The 24,760-nt window shown below is 36.4% G+C and overlaps 1 protein-coding gene across 1 annotated transcript; it reads left to right on the top strand.

Annotated features, from left to right (window-relative positions):
- Positions 1-1,331: 1,331 nt before the first annotated feature.
- On the top strand, positions 1,332-24,329 carry LOC128224042 (adenylosuccinate lyase-like). Its single transcript, XM_052933670.1, has 13 exons — positions 1,332-1,512; positions 3,328-3,531; positions 4,029-4,073; positions 4,373-4,452; positions 6,153-6,324; positions 6,768-6,814; positions 7,427-7,517; positions 9,564-9,633; positions 10,175-10,322; positions 11,016-11,106; positions 13,851-13,940; positions 22,357-22,533; positions 23,513-24,329. Exons 1-13 carry the CDS (start codon positions 1,336-1,338, stop codon positions 23,597-23,599), a joined length of 1,479 nt encoding a protein of 492 aa, XP_052789630.1. The 5' UTR covers positions 1,332-1,335; the 3' UTR covers positions 23,600-24,329.
- The last annotated feature ends 431 nt before the right edge of the window (positions 24,330-24,760 follow it).

Genomic DNA, 24,760 nt, shown 5'->3' with positions numbered 1-24,760 from the left:
ATAGTTTGTCACACATCGAGATAAAAGTTCAGTCTCCGCCTTCAATTTCTTCTCAATGCCTTAAAGTCAGGTTACTTTTTAATAACTCTGTTTAATCAAATGGTATATCAAGTATTTACAGATACGTTTTAATACGTCTTTTCAAGCGTTTTCTTGTTTTGGATTAGATTCACACATTATATCGAAATCATGTTCTTTATTGGAGAAAACAATAATGAAAGCGTAATTAAGAGTGTACCTGAACAACCCCATTGATCTTGGATATTAAATGTGAATTTATAACGCGTAGTGGCACGGCATAAAGGAATGGATATTACGAGCGTTGGTCATCAATAATGTTAAGAATAATAATACAACTTCACATGGTGATTGTAATGTCTCAGACAATATTTCACTCCGCGAGTATATTGCTTTATGTTTAAGTGTTCTTTTCTCTGACTGGTTGCGATGCCGTGCAATGGATGCGAAATCTCCATCACGAAATCACAGCACGAGTGAACTTTGAACAGATTTTATTAAAGGAGCACAATATAGCACATTTACACTTGATAGATGCACATAAAATGGATTAAACGTAAGACATTGTAGAACATATCTGGGACCAATAACACATCATACTCCCAGAACATATCGAGTTTCCGTTTTGGACGTCGTCTTTTTAAACAGTGGGAGAACGTAATTTTGTTTCATTCAATTATTAAGTGAATATGGCGGATTTGTAAGGAAAAGTACCGATTCTGGTGTCAACTTTTGCCTGGTAACTTAACTTTCTCTTTAAATTTTTAAAATGGTCTAGTATGTGGCTAAAACATATTTTTTGATCGGCATCTTAGTTTGGTATCATAACTTAAAAGTTATTGAATAGTATGTGGGTTTCTATGCAATGTTACAAATACAAGTGTTGAATTCTACAAGGACCCATAAACCATTATTTTTTTGGTTTATAGGTCAGTAATTTGTATCCACATTTTTCGTATTTTCTCGGCTTTTCTGTGCATGTTGTGACTGTGCTTGCATGTATATATTTTTATTTTTCAAACTTGACGGTAATCACTCGACTGTACACGTTTCCTAGCCGATTTTCCCTTAACCAGCATGTTTATTACTTTTACATATACAGTACTTCATACTACAAGTAGCTTTCCCCTTATAGGAATCAGTGTGATCTGTAATGATATTATGATACTTCATTATACAGTTGTTCGAAGCCCGTGGTGACGGATTATAATGATCAGTAAATCTCGAGACCCTGGAAGGTCGGACGGTAGACCGATGCAGAAAGGACGAAATGACCCTATCGTGAACGATGGGGCACGGTATTCTGACAGAAACAAAATGGCTGCGCCCATGGAGAGCGGCGTTGATTTTGAAAATATTCCTCCAGAAATGGCGAAGTACAGAACGCCATTAGTTTCTCGGTATGCCAGTCCAGAGATGGCATATACCTTTAGCGAAATGAAGAAGTTTTCAACCTGGAGAAAGCTTTGGACATGGTTGGCAAAGTCTGAGAAGGTTTGTTTACATTCACAAATTTCGCATATGATAAATTGATATTGATAAGTCGCAGGTTACAACGATGATTATAGAGTAATTAAAGTCATTTCGTAACATTTTCCTTTCGCAACCACTCAGCCTTGCTAAAGCCTTTACCGTAGAGTTTGTCAATTCGAAACCGTATGGAAATCACACATAGAGTTATGCAGATAATATAGACGAAGAAGTGCTTTACCAAGCGCAGATAACATACACATGGATTGCACTCAGATAACAAATAATAAAAAGGATTTATCATATTATTTTAAGTCTACATTGTTCTTAAGTTCTAAACCAGACCAGTGTTTTTTTATTCACAGGAGGCACACAATATAAATTGTTTATTATGCTGTCTGTCCGTCCGGCAGTAACATTTCGTGTCTGGGCTATAACTTACTTATGCATGGATGCCTTATTTCAATTGGGGCGTGTCCTCATTGAGACGATGTGCAGTGACCTTGACCCCGGTCCATACCTCAAAGGTCAAGGTCACACGAGACATTTAAAGGTCAGGGTACACATACTGGTGTTTAAATGTCTCTTGTGACCTTGACCTTTGAGGTATGGATCAGGGTCAAGGTCACACGAGACATTTAAAGGTCAGAGTACACATGCTCATACCCACGCTATGACTTACTTGTGCATTGATGGATTTCCATATTACTTGGTACAATTAATGTCCTCATTGAGATGATGTGCAGTGACCTTGACCCGGGTCCATACCTCAAAAGTCAAGGTCACACAAGACATTTAAAGGTCAGAGTACACATGCTTGTACCCGCGCTATTACTTACTTATGCATTGATGGATTACCATATTACTTGGTACAAATGTTGTTTTCATTGAGACTATATGCAGTGACCTTGACCTCGGTCCATACCTCAAAGGTCAAGGTCACAGGAGACATTTAAAGGTCAGAGTACACATACTGGTGTCCGCCATATTACTTTATCGAAAATACTTAAGGCTTGCTCTTTCATAGATGTTATAAATTAAGGACTCATTTTCCTTCTTTTTTTAGCCAAAATAACCTTGACATTGATCTGACCTACACTTCACACAATATGATTACTTCAACAAATATCCTTTTATAATATGTTCATATATCCAAGAAAATTCAGGTTACTGATCAAACAACGTATTATCTGTATTCCCACTCTTGACCAATGGTTGTGTACAATTTTGGTCAGATTGTGTTGTTTTTAATTTTTATTGCATCACCGTGTATTGATCATTTTACTTTAATGATCAAAACAAAAATGCAAATGATAAAGGTACAGATAAAAAATATTAGAGATGTTTTAGCCCTTTTTAACGGTAATTTGTGGCCACGTAACCATCACAGTCCAACCCCATTAGCTTGAACTCCCAGGGACCGGCGACAAATACATTGAGCCAAGCGGGAAATGTTACATTCAGTAGAAAAAAATCAGTCCTTCACATCCAATTCGAGCTAGCAAGGATATCAAGCTAAGGGAGATTGAGCCAACAGGGTTCAACTGTAATTTAAAAATAAACATTTATAAAAGCTTATATTTTTAATCTGTACCTAAATCATATATGCTTTTTGTTTGTTTTTATGACAGTAGTTGAAAGTGTAAAATAATTGTCATAATTCCAAACTTGATCATGATGGGAAAATAGCCAGGATATACCCTGTCCATTACAACAATCAAAATCACTTAAGACTGTACAGGCACCTTGTTAATTATTATACTTCACCAATTATCATATTAACTTGCATATGCTCATATCAAAATGTGTTTTATATTAAATTTCCTTTATATGAATTAGACACTTGGGCTGAACATCTCAGATGAACAGATAGCTGAAATGGAGGCCAACTTGATGAACATTGACTTTAAAAGAGCTGCGGAGGAAGAGAAAAAGCGACGGCATGATGTTATGGCCCATGTTCACACCTTTGGTGTCTGTTGTCCAAAAGCTGCAGCAATCATTCATCTTGGAGCTACATCTGCTTTTGTTGGGGATAATACCGTATGTAGTGTACCATTAGTTGACTGTTAGTGATTTGTTTATAAATCTGCTTGAGAGACAACCATTGGTCCTAAGCCAACATCTGATTGTCCCAAGCATTACTTTCTGCACATATCAATTAAAGGATAACCATTGAGTATAGGACTTAGGATGCCCAGCGCAAGAATCATTCTTAACGACCATTTAAGAGAATACTGAAATTAAGGCCGTGTGTACACTTACACTTAGTTATTTGTATATACTAAACTGCATAAAGCATATGTTTTTTATATTTCTTCATTAACAATAGCAGTTTTTGAAACATATATATATGTGTAAGTTTTAAATCAACAACAGTTAGACTTTACTAACGTTTCTTTAGTGACTGACCAAGTGATGTATACAGTTTTAATTTTATGTTTAATGCACTATTATATGTTAGTATTTTATTGGAAATACTTTTTTAAACAAAAACTTTGATATAGATATAAAACAACATTTGTTGTGTTATCTTGCAGGATCTGATTGTTATGAGAGATGCATTTGATATAGTTCTGCCAAAGGTAGGTATTAGTATAACTATTAAACCATTTGAAATACTTCTTAATTGAGAGAATACATCTTGATCTTTTAGGATTGCTATTTGCTTAGTTCCTTAGTTTTTTTTGACAGGTGATATGTTAGTATTCTTCTAGGGATATTCAGGCTTGTGATTTATTTATAAATACCGACAGCACACATACTTTGTGACCTTTTTATGTGCCCTTTGTGCAAATAAAGGCACACATGTCAGGTGCTAGGTGCAGTCATGTGTCATGTACAAATCCTAGGTCCCTGTCTCTATTAAGTATCTATGTTTCAGTTGGCTAGATGTATTCAGAGACTAGCAGTGTTTGCAGAACAATACAAGAACCTGCCCTGTCTGGCATACACACATCTTCAGTAAGTTTGAATGGCAAGCATTTGTTTAAACAAGAGGCCCAAAAGGGCCTATGCTCTACTGGCATGGCTTTTGTGGTCATATCAATCCAGAGCATGTATGTATGGGTAAAAGGCAACAGACATATAGTTTATGTTTTGTGTTTGGGTTACCTGAAAACGTAGCACGTTCAACATCTGAGCCCAGAAAGTATTGTAAGCAGATTAGTTGCATGAACTATTTTAATATGTGCCAAGTAAAAGTCATCTGACAAAAAAAAAAATGCTTTCAAAACTGTACTCATAGTAAAATTTTCTGTAGTTTTAAAAGTTAAAAAAAGTTGGTCAAAAGGTCAAAGTCAAGGGCATCCTAGGACAACATTGATCAATTTGAACAAACATTCACAATCAATTGTGCTGAGATGGATGCACGAACACACAAAAAGATTTTCAAACCTTTCCAGATTTATGTTTACCAAACCTGTGAACCCTGGGTGTGGCCAGTAATGACACCAGGTGCATAACTTAAACATTCACAATCAATTTTGTTAAGATGAATGCGCAAACTACAGAACTTAAAGCTAAAAAATTGGCCTTTGGGCTTTCAACAAGAACAAGGCAGAGTAATTCACAAAATCAACTGCAAAAGCAAAAAGCAAATTGTCTCTCAAAATCCTAGACTTGCAAATTGTCTCCCTTAACTCTAGACTTGAATTAACATATACATGTAAACTTGGCTAAAAATAGAATTCGCTCATGCAGACCTGGCTAAAAATAGAAAGCATTTCTTTAAAACTTTCATGGCCCTTAATCTAGGCATTCATGGGCGGATCTTGCTGGTTTTCGAAAGGAACCAAGCTCTAATGGATATCTAGATACTGTACAAGTTTCATCGAGATATAATCAAAACTGAAGACTGTATCGTGTTCACAACCAATTGTTTACACAATAGCATTTTTTTATACTATCAAGGGCCATAATCTAGGCATGCATGGGCGGATCTGGCTGGTTTTCGAAAGGAACCGAGCTCTAATGGATATCTAGATACTGTACAAGTTTCATCAAGATACAATCAAAACTGAAGACTGTATCGTGTTCACAAGCAATTGTTTACAGACGTACGACCGCACGGACGCACGGATGCACATACTACGTACACATTACCATCGCATAAGCTCTTCTGGCCTTTGGCCAGTAGAGCTAAAAATGCTTCAATTTTGTTCAAGCATGTGGACACAGCTCATGGTTTCTTTACTTCTTTTGTAAGTAACATGTAGTGATGATACAGATGGCAGCTTCTCACTCCTGAAGTTGTGGATTCAAGTCTCACCAGCCTCGCCAGTTTTTAACCAGGAAACAGACAAGATTATTACTATCCCACGCCGAAAAGTGAAAGGGATTGACTTTTAAACTTCATATACAGATAGTTCTCATTGAGGAGAAGTGCAGTACACAGGAACTTATGCTGAAGTATCTTTCTTCAAATTGTCCTTTGTTAATTTTCATACTTTTTTATCCGGGGCATAACTTGAAAGATCTTTGGGATATTTACTTAAAAATATGCTGAAGACCAAAATTCCTGGTAAAATGTTCACTTGGTAGGCTCAGAATGTGACTTTTGATTATATAGCTGGATTTGATACATATTCTAAAACCAAGTGATACTGTAAGAATTCAGCTGGCTTATTCCGATAACTCACTGAATCATTATGAATATTTTCCAGACCCGCCCAGTTGACCACAGTGGGCAAGAGGGCATGTATCTGGATACAAGACCTACTCATGGATCTACGGAACATTGAGCGTGCGAGGAATGATCTTAAGTTCCGCGGAGTTAAAGGGACGACAGGCACCCAGGCCAGTTTCCTGGCACTGTTTGAAGGAGATGAAGAGAAGGTGTAGTATTTTATACTGAGCTGTTTTGTCAAACATTCTTAAACTTGTTATTGTGGCTTATCTGATTCATGACAAGTTTAAGTAAATCCTACTCTGTTTTGTGAGTGTTGAGATTTATAAGGTTCCGACGTTTCTAAATGATCCAAAAAAGATCTCAATAAAATATTTTTATGTATTTTGAAATAACAATTTCATAAGAACTGGGAAAAAAGTTTGAAAAATAATACTAAATAGTATGTATAGAATGCCATTAAAATGGCTCAGAATGTAGAAAATGATTATGAAAGGCTCAATCTCAAAATTGTCCAATGGTGTTTCAGGTATATTGTTGTTTTAAACATGCCCCTTCTTTCTATTGGAACGTGTTGTTATCACATGATTGTAAATTGTAACTTGAGCGATATTTTTAGCTAAACATGTCTTCTTTCTTTTGGGATATGTAGGTGGAAATCCTGGATAGACTAGTCACTGAGATGGCAGACTTTAAGCAGTAAGTTTGTCAGCAATACATATAATGATGATTGTGGTATATATAGGTATCCATCTCTTACCCAAGAGGTTGTGGGTTCGATCCCCACCAGTGGTACTTTCTCACAACACCAATAAGGGTTTCTACCAAGGAAATGGACTATGATAACAACATATTGGGTATAATGTACCAGTTGCGGAAATACAGTTTCTCATAAAAACCTGGAAACCTTATTCTTATAGTGTTCAAGAGGTTATTATCTTTTATGAAATCAAAATAACAAAATCAAATAATACCCCCCCCCCCCCCCCCCCCCCCAGAAAAATAGATTGCATGCTATATTTCACATCTGTGATTTTAAACTTTATTCATTTTACAATGATAATTGGCATGATGATGCGCAAGAGTGTAGTCTTGTGTTGAGGGGGAAACCCAAGTGCCCGGAGAAAACTCACTAGTCCGACTTGCTGACCATCAACCAAACTTTAAAAGTTAATGGAGAAATGAGTGTTTTATTACCATATCTAAAGTTTATTACCATATCTAAAGAAGGATTTTGAATATAAAACATGAACAAGTTTGAAAATATGAATCTAATAGTAGTTTAAATCCTAAATAGCTTTTGTTTTGTAGGCATTTCCTGATCTGTGGCCAGACATACACACGAAAGGTGGACATAGATTCTCTCAGCACACTCGCTAGTCTTGGAGCTTCAGTTCATAAAGTAAGGAAAATAGAATGTTTGATATACTGCATTCTTGTGATTAATTTATTAGCTTTTATAAATAGTTCATGGTATTCAATTTAAGTAAATGGATTTTATTCTCCCCTCAGGTGAACTTTTTAAATATGCCATACCACTGACTGATTTAGTCAAAATAAATTAGTGAACTTGTCAACACCAACAAATTTAGGTAAAAAGTCAAATTATTTGCTGAAATATTTATTTGAGTTAACTCCCCTGATGATCTAAAAATAATTGAAGAGGGTTTATAGGACACACCAAGTTAACTATGTTAAGGCCCTGTGGCAGGTAGTTATTCGGACATTTTTAGCTCGACTATTCGAAGAATATGGAGAGCTATACTACTCACCCAAGCATCGGCATTGGCGTCGGCGTTGGCATCACACTTTGGTTAAGGTTTTGCATGCAAGCATACATTGGTTAATATTTCAGCAACTACCTGAGGTATTGCATTGAGACTTTATATAATGGAACTCAACCATCTAGCCTACTTGATTAACCAAGTTAGAAAACTCTAGTTTGCATTTAATGCAAAAAATTGCCCTTTATTATTTGACTTTCTGGTTAAGGTTTTGCCTGCAAGCACACTTAGGTTAATATCTCAGCAACTACTTGAGGTATTGCATTGAGAGTTGATACAATGGTACTCAACCATCAAACCTACATCCAACCAAGTTAGATAACTCTAGTTTGCATTTAATGCAAATAATAGGCCTTTATTATTCGTCTTAGAAATTCTGGTTAAGGTTTTGCGAGCAAGCACACATAGGTTAATATCTCAGCAACTACTTGAGGTATTGCATTGAGAGTTGATACAATGGTACTCAACCATCAAACCTACATCCAACCAAGTTAGATAACTCTAGTTTGCATTAAATGCAAATAATTGCCCTTTATTATTCGACTTAGAAATTCTGGTTAAGGTTTTGCATGCAAGCACACATAGGCTAATATCTCAGCAACTACTTGAGGTATTGCATTGAGACTTTATACTATAGTACTCAACCATCCAACCTACTTAATTAACCAAGTGAGATAACTCTAGTTTTCATTTAATGCAAATAATAGGCCTTTATTATTCGCTTTGAAATTCTGGTTAAGGTTTTGCGTGTAAGCACACATAGGTTAATATCTCAGCAACTACTTGAGGTATTGCATTGAGACTTGATACAATGGTACTCAACCATCCAACCTACATCCAATCAAGTTAGATAACTCTAGTTTGCTTTACTTTCAAATAATGGCCCCTTTTTTGACATAGAAATTCTGGTTAAAGTTTTGCATGTTACCACTTTTAAGTCAATACCTCAGCGAATATATCATGTATTGAAACTTTACATACAGGTTCCCAACCATTTAACCTTCTTTTTAAATCAAGTAAGATAACTCTATCTTTCATATTATATCATTTTTGCCCCTTTATTATGAGACTTAGAAATTCTGGTGAAGGTCTTACATGTTACTTGCTACTTGATGTATTGCGTTGAGACTTTATACAATGATATTCAACCACCCAATGTAATTGAATAACCAAGTTAGATAACTGTATTTTGCAAATAATGGCCCTATATTATTAGACTTAAAAATTTTGGTTAAAATTTACCATGTAACCACATTTATGTTAATATCTCAGCACATCATGTATTGCATTGAAATCTAATCTAACAGTGATCCATGCATGTTTTGCCAATCCTTACACTGAAAAGCGGCGGAATTGTCGAGCGTGCTGTCTCTGTGACAGCTCTTGTTTTTCTAGAGCTTAATATTTAGTATGACAATGCTTTGAGTCACGAAATATATGATATTTAGGGCAAGGTTCAATTTCCTAGATGTATGTACCTGCAAAGGTATATTATGATGCTTTCTTTATGTCAGATTTAAATTGGTGAGTTCTGATATCAAGGCCTTGCATTTTTTGAAACCTGAAACAAACATAATAGTTCCTATGTCTTCGCTTCAAATTGTGTCATTCTTGTTTTAAATTACCTAATGCTCAGTTTCCAAACATTTCAATTTTAATTGCAGATATGCACAGACATAAGACTGCTCGCCAATTTCAAAGAACTAGAAGAACCATTTGAGAAAGAACAAATAGGTATAATATGGATAATTTTCATACCCAGTCTGCTTTTTATTAAACTTGATCATAAACTATCCAATGGTATACATTCTTTGAAATTACTACCTACATTTGTTGTCTTCCATTGAAACTGCAAGTTATGACTTCCCAAATCATTCAATTTGCTACTTAAAGATCATTTTCAATATTGAAATGCCTACTGGTGAGGGTTATTGTGGTGTCAAATATTATTTCCCCCCCTCCTTCCCCCCCCCCACACCACTCCCCAGCTCCTTAATACTTTGAAATTCACTGTACTTATGTTACTCTTTCGTTGAAATTCTTAATCTGCCTATTTATGTTAAATGACACATCCCTTAGATTGATGAATATTGTTGCCCCCCTGCTCCAGTGCCACACCATACAGGAGAAATTCAATGTGAAATGAGCAGTGTTATGATTCTTATCAATATTTTATTGTTCTTACATGTACCTGCCTGTTATCCCCATATAATGAATAATTCTTTAAATAGCTATGCTACACTTCTCATAGAATGACTAATGGTGTTATCCCTAGGCTCCAGTGCCATGCCCTACAAGAGAAACCCAATGCGGAGTGAGCGGTGTTGTGCCCTGGCCCGACACCTGATGACTCTTGTACAGGACCCACTAATGACCCACTCTGTACAGTGGATGGAGCGGTCACTTGATGACAGCGCTAACAGGTTGGCTTGTGTGGTTGTTTTTTTGGCAAAAAAAAGACTCTGTTTAGAATACTAGTAAAGTTTGACTTTGGATGATCAAACAGGAAAAATGTTATTAAAAAAGTGAGAGAAGTCATAAATGTCTATTGAAGGGATTCAAATCCTCATGATTTCACTAGTACTGAACAATTCAGCCAATTGTATAAAAGTTGTTAATTCTTTGGTTTAGGCAAAGTTAGCCAAAAAGTTAACTGATTGGTCAATATTTATCCAAAAATTCATATTAAAGCTTCACTCTCACAGATATACTATTTTTACAGCTTTTTTATTTTTTGTCTTGGAAAGGGCAAATTTTTGCGTAAATATCTGCAAAGCAATGATAAAAGACTGCCGACAAAAGATCAGATTGCAGATTTTCATATTTCTGTTCGAAAATTAATGTTTAATGGCTTTAACAGTTACTAACGGTTTAAGAAAAATGCACAAAACATCAATTTTCGCAAATTTTGGCTCATTCCTAGACAAAAAATAAAAAAAGTTGCCAAAACGTTCAATCTGTGAGAGTGCAGCTTGAACTAATGGAATCATTTCAGTGTATAAATTTACCATAAGATAAGCTGTGGACAACTTCACCAAGTTTAATAGAATTGGCTGCAGTTATCCTTTGGCCAGTTATATCTCTAAGGCAAATTCTTGACAATTGATTACTTCCAGGAGAATCTGTTTGGCAGAGGCCTTCCTGACAGCAGACATTGTGCTGAGCACATTGCAGAATATATCAGAGGGACTTGTTGTATATCCAAAGGTAGGAACTTGATTAAAGGAAGATTAAATTGTACTTTAAACATTTAATTAATGGCTGCAAATGTGTTATACCTTCGATGTTAATCTTAGAGAATCTTTGTATTAAAGGTGTAAATTGTTAAACCACAATCTCAGTTGAATGCCATCAATCAGTTTTGAAAACCGATAAAAATGTATTAATGATTTGTTTTAAATGTATTTTTAACTCGACTCGCCCTTTTCTGACCAAAAAGCGTATACAATGTCCTGCGTCCGTCCATGCATCTGTAAAGAATTGCTTGTAAACGCGATAAAGTCTGCATCTGAATTAACCTTATACAGTAGTTAGATGTCCATGAGAGCTGGGTTTCAACTTTGTACAGAGAGTTGTATATTATTGTAGGGTTTGTTTCCCTTAGAAAAATATAATTACATGCTCTGCATTGAAAATGAACAAAGCAAAGTTGTGGTGTTTGGACCTCTTGGTTATCTTATTTATTCATAAATAGGAAATTATGCCCCCCTTCGAAGAAGAGGGGTATATTGCTTTGCACATGTTGGTCGGTCCGTCAGTAGACCAAAGGTTGTCCGAGTGGTACAATTCCTGGACGTATGGTCATCAAACTTGACATGAAGGTTGGGCCTGACCAGTAGAGGACCCCTATTGATTTTAGGGCTCATCGGGTCAAAGGTCAAGGTCATAGTGACCTTTAATGGTAAAATAATTTTAAAGCTTGTCCAAGTGATAACTCAACAATGCCTAGACCTATGGTCATCAAACTTGGGCCTGAGCTGTAGATGACCCCTAACGTTTTTAGGGTCATCGGGCCAAAGGTCAAGGTCACAGTGACCTTGAATGGTTAAAGGTTGTCCTTGTGATAACTCGGCAATGCCTGCACCCAGGCCCCCAAACTTGATTTGGAGGTTGGGCCTGACCAGTAGATGACCCCTATCATTTTTGCGGGTCATTTGGCCAAAGGTCAAGGTCACAGTGACCTTGAATGGTAAAAGGTTGTCCGAGTAATTACTCGACAATGCCTGCACCCATGGTCCTCAAACTTGACTTGGAGGTTGGGCCTGACCATTAGTTGACCCCTATTGATTTTAGGTGTCATCAGACCAAAGGTCAAGGTCACAGTGTCCTTGAATGGTAAAAGGTTGTCTGTGTGATAACTTGACAATGCCTGCACCTATGGCCCTCAAACTTGACTTGGAGGTTCGACCTGACCAGTAGATGACCCCTATTGATTTAAGAGGTCAAAGGTCAAGGTCACGGTGACCTTGAAAGCAAACTCGAAAATTCCTGGACCTATGGTCATCAAACTTGACATGAAGGTTGGGCCTGACCAGTAGATGACCTCTCTTGACTTTGGGGGTCATCGGGCTAAGGTCAAGGTCACACTAACCTTTAACGGAAAAAAGTTAGCAAATCTTCTCCCAGTCATATCTCAACAATGCCTGATCCTATGATCATCAAACTTGACATGGAAGTTGGGACTGACCAGAAGATGACCCTTATTGATTTTAGGATTCAATGGATCAAAGGTCAAGTTCACAGTGACCTTGAATGCGAAAATGTTTCAAGTGATAATTCGACAATGCCTGCACCCATGGCCCTCAAACTTGACTTGGAGTTGTGTCTGACCTGTAGATGACCCCTCATGATTTTAGGGGTCATCGGGTCAAAGGTCAAGGATACAGTGACCTTGAATGAAAAAAGCTTTTCTGTGTGATAACTTGTCGATGCCTGCACCCATGGCCCTCAAACTTGACATTTAGATTTTTGGTGACCAGCTGATGACTCCTATGGATTTTGAGGTCATAGAGTCAAAGGTCATGCACATAACACACTCTATCCTCAAACTTTGAATGGTCATAATCTTAAAACTGCCTCAACGGCATCCAATGTCAGTGACAAATCAGCTGTCATTTCGGTCCATGCATATTTCATTCAATTGTCCATATAATCCTGACAACATGGTGCTCAGGGGGCATAATGTTTGACAAACATCTCTTGTTTTTATATGTTTTACACTGCAGAAAATGACCATCAGTAATAATTGTTAGAAAAAATACAATCCTTTTTATCAACTTCATTACACCAAAAGTATTAAGCATCTAATTAGTATAAAACAACTCAATTTTATCTTGTGAAAAAATAAACAATGCAAATATTTCTTTCACAGTATATATCTAACAAGGGTTATGTTACATGGTAAATATCATGCAATCCGCAATAGATACACAATATATGCCCCCTGTACACCTAAAAAAGCAATACCTAAAACCATTTATCCTGATTTCCTTCTTCCATCTCCTTCACTGCATAAACATAGTTTACAATCAATCAGGTGTTTTTGCTGTCATTTTTGGTGGCCATCTTTTGAAGTTCATTGACCAGTTTTAAAATATCTTTATTATTTTACTATTATTGTCATGATTTAAGGTCCATTATTATCAGACAACCCTAAATAAACCTATTTTATTGACAATGAAATTTGATTTCTTAATTTAATGACCAAAGTTCTTACTTCATAACACAATTCAATCATGGACCAGTGTTTATGAGAAATACTACTGCCAAATTAAATAAATTTTACACCACTCCATCGATTTTCATAGCATTTTCAAGTTTTGTAGATAGAGGCTTGACCAATATGTTCCAATAGTGATTTTGAGTAAAATTGTGAAGTAAAACATATTATAACATTTAAAACATAACTCTAGGAAGTACCCTCATATGCCTAATTATACATTCCATACCAGGTGATCAAGCGTCGACTGGAGCTAGAGTTACCATTCATGGCCACAGAGAACATTATAATGGCCATGGTGAAAGCTGGGGCAGACAGACAGGTAAGCTGTACCTCAAAGAGACACAATATAGGTTGATGCCAAAAATTCTTTTTTTTTAATTTCAATGCATTTTTGTGTTTTGCTCAGTTGACTTTTATGATTAAAAACAAAGCAAAAAACTTTTTATTTTTGTACAGATAAAAAATATTTGCCATATTTTGGCACATTTCTAACTGTTGAATTTGTGGGCACAAAGCTATAAATTGAAAAAAACACATCAAAGGCTAATATAAAAAAACTACGCAATTCCTATGTTTTGTTTTGATCTTAAAAGTCAGATGAGTTAAGCATAATAATGCAACAACCTATCTTGTGCCACTTTGCTTTAAAAATACTATTCATTTGCATGAACAAGACTGAAACGAGGATTACTCAAGAACTACCGGTATCATGATTTAATGGAATAGCAATATTTAATTTATCATACATGTGTATACTAAGTATACTAATATTGAAGCCCAGAAAAAACCGCAGATAAAGACAGATAATTATTTCTCTCCAGAAAAGTGCTAACCCACGAGGCAGGGGCTGTTTTACAGCAAGAGGGAGGGGATATTGACCTTATATATGATAGTGACTTAAAATGACATTGTACCGGGACTTATGTGCAGATATTAACAGTAAAAATATGTTATCCCCACAAATTTCATGAGGAAATCAGGGTGATACCAACAAGGCAGGGACAGTTGTAAAGCAGGAGGGTGGTGATAGTGAACTTATTTATGATATGATTATACACAGTCAGTGCTCCAGCTAGGCCTAAATATATGGGTGGGGCACCCTGCTGCCCTTTTCCAGCACCATGCTGCATTTTTACTTTTCCCAGCTGTGCCCTTTGTTGGACAGAGTCAATATTCAGAAATAAGTATAAAAATAATAAATATACATAATATTGACCCTTTATAAGTAAAAATAACATTATAAGTATTTATAACAAGAGCGGTCACAGACAGCTATATCCCCGCCTCATGGGGACATTTTTTGTAACGAAAGCCAATCAATGGTAAGGGTAGTTTCTCAGGAACATAAGAAATGCATAAAATTAAGAAAGGGCAATAACTTTTTCAAAAAAGGTCAAATTGCAAAAGCCTGACAATATGCGCTGCGTCACTATATAGTCATAAACGTAAGAGGAGTTGCGAAGAAACCAATTTTAAATGTAAAATAAAGAAAGGGCAATAACTCTTTCAAAAATGGTCAAATCGTAAAAGCCCGACAATATGCGCTGCGTCACTCACTATATAGTTATCAATCTGTGAAAGTTTGGTAGAAATTGCATGAAAAACGTAAGAGGAGTGGTGAAGAAACCAATTTTAAATGTAAAGTAAGCAAAATGGTCAAATCAGGAAAGCCCGACAATATGTGCTGCTTCACTTTATGATCATCAATCTGTGAAAGTTTGGTAAGAAATTGCATGAAAAACGTAAGAGCAGTTGGGAAGAAACCAATTTTAAATGTAAAATAAGCAAAGGGCAATAACTCTTTCAAAAGTAGTGGAATCGGGAAAGGCCGCCAATATGCGCTGCTTCACTTTATGATAATCAATCTGTGAAAGTTTGGTAGAAATCGCATGAAAAACGTGAGAGCAGCTGCAAAGAAACCAATTTTAAATGTAAAATAAGCGAATGGCAATAACTCTTTCAAAAATAGTAAAATCAGGAAAGCACGACAATAAGCGCTTCTTCACTTTATGATCATCAATCTGTGAAAGTTTGGTAGAAATCGCATGAAAAAAGCAAGAGGAGTTGCGAAGAAACCAATTTTAAATGTAAAATAAGCAAAGGGCTTTAACTCTTTCAAAAATAGTGGAATCGGGAAAGCCCAACAATATGCGCTGCTTCACTTTATGATCATCAATCTGTGAAAGTTTGGTAGAAATCACATGAGAAATGTAAGAGGAGATGCAAAGAAATGAATGTTGGAAGGACGGACGCACACACGCAAGCATGGAAGCGCGCCTACCATTACTATATCGCCTCGCCTTTTCAAGGCGGGGGATAATCAGGGGCGTAGCTTGACGAAAGTATATGTGTAGGCCACTTCATTAAGAAGGGGGGGGGGGGTCACGAGGGCATGCATCCCCGGGATTTCGTTTTAGTTAGTTGGTCTTGGGTGCGTTTTAGCGTATATTTCTTTGTTGTAAAAACATTAATGAGAGTAACGATATCAATATGTTTTACCTTAAATAAATGATGTATGTAATGAACAGCGTCAAAGCGCAGACTACTGGTATGCAAATTTCGACAAATTATATACGTAACATTAATGTCGTATGAATGTGTATTTTAGTGAAAAGGAAAACGATAGATTTGAAATACCTGGTTTCCGATATATTAATTAAGTGTTTATTGCAGATTTGGTATTTTTATGCCCCCGAAGGTGGGCATATTAAAATCGCACCGTCCGTCCATCCGTCCGTCCGTCCGGCTCTGTAACTTTCCCCTGTATGGACAGATTTTAAAATAACTTGCCACATGTGTTCCACATACCAAGACGACATGTGGCGTGCAAGACTCGTGTCCCTACCTCAAAGGTCAAGGTCACACTTAGTGTTTATTCACAATGGAGTGCTGCATATAAGGACATAGAGTATAGGTTGTCGTGTCCAGGCTGTAACTTTCTCTTGTATGGACAGATTTTAAAATAACTTGCCACATGTGTACCACATACCAAGACGACGTGTCGCGTGCAAGACCCGTGTCCCTACCTCAAAGGTCAAGGTCACACTTAGTGTTTATTTACAATGGAGTGCTGCATATAAGGACATAGAGTACAGGTTGTCGTGTCCGGGCTGTAACTTTCCCTTGTATGGACAGATTTTAAAATAACTTGCCACATGTGTTCCACATACCAAGACGACGTGTCGCGTGCAAGACCCGTGTCCCTACCTCAAAGGTCAAGGTCACACTTAGTGTTTATTCACAATGGAGTGCTGCATATAAGGACATAGAGTATAGGTTGTCGTGTCCGGTCTGTAACTTTCTCTTGTATGGACAGATTTTAAAATAACTTGCCACATGTGTTCCACATACCAAGACGACGTGTCGCGTGCAAGACCCGTGTCCCTATCTCAAAGGTCAAGGTCACACTTAGTGTTTATTTACAATGGAGTGCTGCATATAAGGACATAGAGTATAGGTTGTCGTGTCCGGGCTGTAACTTTCCCTTGTATGGACAGATTTTAAAATAACTTGCCACATGTGTTCCATATACCAAGATGACGTGTCGCGTGCAAAACCCGTGTCCCTACCTCAAAGGTCAAGGTCACACTAAATGTTTATTCACAATGGAGTGCTGCATATAAGGACATAGAGTATAGGTTGTCGTGTCCGGGCTGTAACTTTCTCTTGTATGGACAGATTTTAAAATAACTTGCTACATGTGTTCCACATACCAAGACGACGTGTCGCGTGCATGACCCGTGTCCCTACCTCAAAGGTCAAGGTCACACATAGTGTTTATTCACAATGGAGTGCTGCATATAAGGACATAGAGTTTAGGTTGTCGTGTCCGGGCTGTAACTTTCCCTTGTATGGACAGATTTTAAAATAACTTGCCACATGTGTTCCACATACCAAGACGACGTGTCGCGTGCAAGACCCGTGTCCCTACCTCAAAGGTCAAGGTCACACTTAGTGTTTATTCACAATGGAGTGCTGCATATAAGGACATAGAGTATAGGTTGTCGTGTCCGGTCTGTAACTTTCTCTTGTATGGACAGATTTTAAAATAACTTGCCACATGTGTTCCACATACCAAGACGACGTGTCGCGTGCAAGACCCGTGTCCCTATCTCAAAGGTCAAGGTCACACTTAGTGTTTATTTACAATGGAGTGCTGCATATAAGGACATAGAGTATAGGTTGTCGTGTCCGGGCTGTAACTTTCCCTTGTATGGACAGATTTTAAAATAACTTGCCACATGTGTTCCATATACCAAGATGACGTGTCGCGTGCAAAACCCGTGTCCCTACCTCAAAGGTCAAGGTCGCACTAAATGTTTATTCACAATGGAGTGCTGCATATAAGGACATAGAGTATAGGTTGTCGTGTCCGGGCTGTAACTTTCTCTTGTATGGACAGATTTTAAAATAACTTGCTACATGTGTTCCACATACCAAGACGACGTGTCGCGTGCATGACCCGTGTCCCTACCTCAAAGGTCAAGGTCACACATAGTGTTTATTCACAATGGAGTGCTGCATATAAGGACATAGAGTTTAGGTTGTCGTGTCCGGGCTGTAACTTTCCCTTGTATGGACAGATTTTAAAATAACTTGCCACATGTGTTCCACATACCTTTGGAATGAAATAGTATAGCGTTTGAAAAATGATGAAATATTGTCTGCCAATACAACATCATCAAATATGGCTTAAAGGAAACTGGACACAAGTTTATAACCATATTTATGTATTTATTAGTTTAACAGAACAACAACAGCACTATTACATGACAAGAAGCAACAAGTCCAAGTCTAGAATTTGAAATAATCTCAAGAAACAATTGTCATTCTTTGTCAGAAAACAAATATAAACATGGATGGAAGAAACCGTAATACTGGGTATTTAAACATCACAGAGACAAAATATCATTTTATTAGATTCAGTGATTTATGCAATGCATAAAACTATGTCTGTGATAACCTTTAGCTGTATATTTTTTTTATGTTTAATATGAAAATTTTGAGTCAGATATTTATCTAAATATTTTTTTTCACAGGTTTTATAAAAAATGATGTCTTTGTTCTGATCATATTCACACACACACACACACACACACACACACGCACACACACCAACACACACACACACATATATATGAAAATAATAATAAAATGACATGTGTTTATATGAATAAATCTATAAACATTTTCACCTGTTCATTATTCATTCAAGACTTCCCCATGTCCCAACCCCATAGACCAATTTATCAAGGTATATATATATATATGCATTCATAGCCAAAACAGTGAAAACTTAGATCTGTAACATACTATGTTAAGCAAACAGATTTGACCCTGATCAGACAGCTCATTGAGATGTCTTATCAGGGTCTACTCTGTGTGCAAAGGCATGCCAAAGGGTTTCTGAGGTAAAGGGTAAACATCACAGAGACAAAATATCAATTTATTAGATTCAGTGATTTATGCAATGCATAAAACTATGTCTGTGATAACCTTTTTGTTGTATATTTTTTATGCTATGAAAATTTTGAGTCGAATATTTAACTGAATATTTGTTTCACAGGTTTTTATAAAAAATGATGTCTGTGTTCTGATCATATTTATACACACACATATATATGAAAACAATAATAAAATTACATGTGTTTATATGAATAAATCTATCATCTGGTGTTGCAGTTACACATTGCAGTTTCAGTGATTTGACAGGATAGAACCCCTTTAGGTCACCAATTGTTAGTTCTGGATCAATCTCGAATAATTCAGAATCTGGCCGTACATCGGTCTGTAAAAAAATAAATATATGCAGAGCTTCACATAAATCTCTTTTATATTTATCCAGCAAACCCTATCTTCTATGTGAGCAGGACTAGTATTGCCTCAAAAAGCTGGGTGTTACAAGATAGGATTTGATGGATACACAAAGAAAATATTTATCATGAAAACACAAAATATGTTTTATATCTGGAGCTCTTTTTATCTAAATGACCACAGTTCCTACTTTATTTATTAAAAGCAAACTGATCAAATAACCCAGATAAGAGATCGCCCCTTCATTCTTCTATCTGCTTTAATTATAGTATCGGGCACCTAACTAAGTGTAATGTCAATGGTTCTTCATACAGAAAATTAATTTTAATCCTTTAAAACATTAAAAACGAGGTCCAAAAATGAAACGTTTTAATATGACGTTTGGTATTTGAGAGAGACGAAGTATTTAAATCCATTCACTCAGCATAATGATTCACGCTTCGTCGGCATTATTTTGCCTTAATTCGTCCGATTCAAATAAACCTTGTATATATGTGTATAGATAGTCTTTTGAATTACGAAAATGTCGGTGCCAAAACTGTCATTCTCGGTCGAGGCATTATTTGTTTTACGATGGCCCTTTTACGATATCTAAACAACCATACAACTTACCGAACATTTAGCTTCAAGTCGGACATTTTCTCGCTCGCCATGTAAATCGATGAAAAGACTTTTTATTGTTGTTTGCGAATGGGCAACTTTAATGACACTACAACCGTCGAAGTGCAAACATTTGTCTATTTTTCTGGCTATCAAATGCGTAACAGACGTCGTCTGCGCAGGGCCAGCCATCTTCGACACGGCCGTATAAAAACACGTCACGAATATAATATTACTGTCGGATAGCGCGGTTTACTCTTCGGCGCCGGGACCGGGAATCCCGGCTCACTTTACGCTAATTATAAAAAACGGTCTTTACGCTATAAAAAAAACGGTCGGGGGGTAAAAAGTAGGGTCGGTCGGGTGACCAGAAACAAGACATTTTTTTTATTTGGCCTAAATATAAACATTTTAAGTTGTGCATCAAACGCGCTACTTTACCTACAAATTCTATGAAAATTCCTAAAATTCCTGAAATTCAGACATGGAATTTTAAAAAAGTCCTGATTTTGGGTCTTATTGAAACCCCTGATCTTAATTAATAGTAATAATAATGAAAAACATTCAAATTTGTACCACAAAAAAAAAATTGCCTCATAACTGTGTTTTAGTTTCAATAAATATTATAAATGTCAGTGATTTTTGTTTGTGATTATCCACACGCGCATATAATAACAAAAATATATTTGAAAAGTATAGAAAGCTGCACCATTCAGGGGACAACACTGCTATTAAGAATGTTTATATGCATCTATTAATAAAGTGTTCTCATATCTTAATATAGATTATTGGATTCAAAAGAGTCTTGTTACTCCATGAATAATCTATTCAAATGTATCATCTATTTTTAAACTAATGCTTTAACTGATTTTTGATGTGTTTTTTACTCAATTTAAAAAGAAAATCACACAAAAAAATTGTCTCAAAGTCAGAAGAAAAATATTGAATTTTGCTGTGACTAAATTTTCCGATTAAAGCACCGAAGAGCCTATTTAAAAAACAAGAAAATGACTATTTCACTTTCAGAATTAGATAAAACTTATACAAGTTTAGAAGAATAGCTATATAGGCAGGCAGCAACCCAGTCAATGTATTAACGCCCCAAACGCAGTCGTAGAGCCAGCTGACTATTGCAATATCAAAAAAAGCATTCTCGAAAGAAATGGAGAAACAGAAATGTAAAAAGTAGATAGCTGGTTGTACGGGCCCAAGGGCGTTTAGACCCCAGAACTTGGGGAGACCTGGCTTCTGGGGCCAATCTGGGAGTGTGGCAACATACTACCCAGAAAAAACCCCGACCTAACACTCATCAGACACAAGAGCGGTCACAGACAGCTATATCCCCGCCTCATGGGGGCATTTTTTGTAACGAAAGCCAATCAATGGTAAGGGTAGTTTCTCAGGAACATACGAAATGCGTAAAATTAAGAAAGGGCAAAAAACTCTTTCAAAAAAGGTCAAATTGCAAAAGCCTGACAATATGCGCTGCGTCTCTATATAGTCATCAATCTGTGAAAGTTTGGTAGAAATTGCATGAAAAACGTAAGAGGAGTTGCGAAGAAACCAATTTTAAATGTAAAAAAGAAGGGCAATAACTCTTTTAAAAATGGTCCAATCGGGAAAGCCCGACAATATGCGCTGCTTCACTTTATGATCATCAATCTGTGAAAGTTTGATAGAAATCGCATGAAAAACGTAAGAGGAGTTGCGAAGAAACCAATTATAAATGTAAAATAACCAAAGGGCAATAACTCTTTCAAAAATGGTCGAATCGGGAAAGCCCGACAATATGCGCTGCTTTACTTTATGATCATCAATCTGTGAAAGTAGAAATCGCATGAGAAATGTAAGAGGAGATGCAAAGAAATGAATGTGGGACGGACGGACGCACACACTTACGCACGCACGCACATACAGAATCGCGCCTACCATTACAATATCCACTCGCCTTTTCAAGGCGGGGGATAACAAACTGTTAGTATTGAAAGTAGTAAAACTAGTTACATCACATACATTATAGGAATTGAACATTGGCCCTTGCAAGTGCCCCATCAAGGCTCATTCCATGCGCATCTAAAGTGCCCTTTGTGACCTAGCACCCGGCCCTTTCCAATCCTGGCTGGAGTACAGTATACAGGTTTGGGATTAATGTGCAGATTAAAACAGTTATTATATTTTCTCCAGGAATGATCACGGTGCTATCCCATGAGGCAGGGATGGCTGTGAAGCAGGAGGGCGGGAATAATGACCTCATTCATATGGTCAAACACAGGTCTGGGATTAATGTGCCAATTAAAATAGTAATACTATTTTATCTCCAGGAATGTCATGAGGAGATCAGGGTGCTATCTCATGAGGCAGGGGCTGTTGTAAAGCAGGAGGGCGGGGATAATGACCTGGTGGAGAGAATCAAGAAATCCCAATACTTCAAACCCATTCATGCCCAGCTAGAGGCCATTTTGGACCCTTCTACTTTCACTGGAAGAGCCCCTAGTCAGGTTTGTAATATAAATATGATTTCTCATAATGTTTAGAAACAGAAAGCGGTAAATATTGGGGGTTTTCTTTACTGTACATAGTTTTCAAATGTTCGGGACAACTATCCTCATTCACATCCATACATTTCCAGCTATTGGACAGTTTAAATTTCAACTTTATTTTGCAATTATGGACATATCATTTAATAAATACACCGAACCCATACATGCACAGTAATATATAAAGAAATATACAAAAAGAAGCCAAATCAGACGTTATTCGCATTCAAAATATCATTATATATAAATATTTGAGTTAATTAACATCAACATGTTCTTCCAGAAATTGTATTATTTGCTTAAAGCAAATTAAATTTGCTTACACTAATTATCACACATACAAGAAAATGATTACTGTATCTTAAATAATACTAATTGCTGGTCCAAACAATCTAACATATCCAAATTACTATAATATTATAATTTATAAAATTATTCTATAAATTTTGATCCGTTCAGTCAAATGTTGTGAAGCTTAATGACTATGTAGCACCTAAAATCTATCGTATAGAACTAATAACACGCCACCTTCTGGACATCAGGCCATACCATACTGTTTTAATGTTTTGCGTCTAGCTATCCTGAAAAAAACAAAACGAAACCCCTTAAAAAAGGATACTAAATAAGTGACATCCTCAGTAGAATATTGTTATCAGAGCCTCCTTATTCCATTCTGGACCATTCTTAATTGATCGATCATAGGTTTCCACTGCAAAATGAGTTCAAATAAATTTTTACCAAAGTGTGTTCATTTTCTGATTCCGAATGTCAAGAATACTTCTATGAAGTATGAAACATGTTGTTAACACTTGTGTTCTATAGTCTACATTTATAGTAAAAGGAAATTAAAAATATTGGGCAAGATCCTTGATCATATAAAATGTGTTGTTGTTTTTTAAAAACATTCTTTGATAGTTCTAGTTTATTTATTTCTTTGCAGGTGACCAAATTCCTGGCTGCAGAAGTGAAGCCTGCCATTAAGCCATATTCCGGAAAACTGGATGAAATCTCAGAACTGAACCTGTAGTTGAAGATAATATTAAGTTTTTGCAATTTGATCCTTCGCCATATGTAAAATTCTCATCTCTGTGCTGCGGAAATGATTGCAAATTGAAAGCCTTATTCCTGAAAACTGGAATAAAAATAAGAACTGAACCAGTAATGAGGACAACAATAGATTCATGGAATTCAATTATTTGTTATCAGTAAAAATTGAATCTCTAAGAATATTGCCGAAATCATGGAATATAATTGAGCTCTCTCATTTTTATCTTACATGAATATACTCTTTTAGCAGTTTGTGTCCGACAGGTTTCTTAAAGAATGAAGCATGGACTTGGCATAGGATATTATGGCATTAAATCTATAGCTTATGATCAACTATAAACACTGCCTTTAGCTTATGATGAATTAAAAACACTGCCTGAGGTTTAATTTCAGACATTTATTACACTGAACAGAATCTCCAAACATTACTTATGGTGCTGAAGAAATAGCACCACTAACCTAATAGAACTATTATCATACTGTATTATGTGCCATTTCTACTATTAAATCTTTTGTGTTCTAGATATCTTTACAAACATTATATTGTTGTTGAATATTATCACATTATGCCCAATTAAAAAAACTTCCAATGCATCTTTGTGTGTTATCAATGTTATTTGTCTATTGTATTACATCAGTTGTTGTCAGATATTCCTGTTAATACTTTTTATACACTCCAAGATGGGCATATTAAAATCACAGTGTGCGTCCGTCTGTCTCTCTGGTTTTCCTTGTTTGTGTTGTAAATGTGATTCATGCAGGGAGGGACTTGGCACATATGTTCAGTATATTAAGATGGTGTCACACAAACGACCCAGTCCCTTTCTCAAAGGTCAGGGTACCTCTTACAGGTTTATCATTATGGAATGCTGCATATATGCATATACAGTATCGTGTTGGTCCTGTTGGGGCTGTAACTTCATGGACAGAGGGTTTTTAAAATTAATTGGCACATTTGTTTGGTGCAAATAGGTGATGTGTCGCGTGCAAGACCCATGGGCCTACAACAAAGTTTAATGTCACACTTTGAGTTTAATCATAATGGAATGCTGCAAATATGCACATACATGTAATTGAGTCTGGTTTGTCGAGTCCAGACTGTAGCTGTGTCATTCATGGAGTGATATTAAAAATACCCATG

The sequence above is a fragment of the Mya arenaria genome, chromosome 2, assembly GCF_026914265.1.
Source record: "Mya arenaria isolate MELC-2E11 chromosome 2, ASM2691426v1".
NCBI classification, from domain to species: domain Eukaryota; kingdom Metazoa; phylum Mollusca; class Bivalvia; order Myida; family Myidae; genus Mya; species Mya arenaria.
Note: the sequence above shows the minus strand (reverse complement) of the source record. Positions and strands in the feature narration are given on the sequence as shown.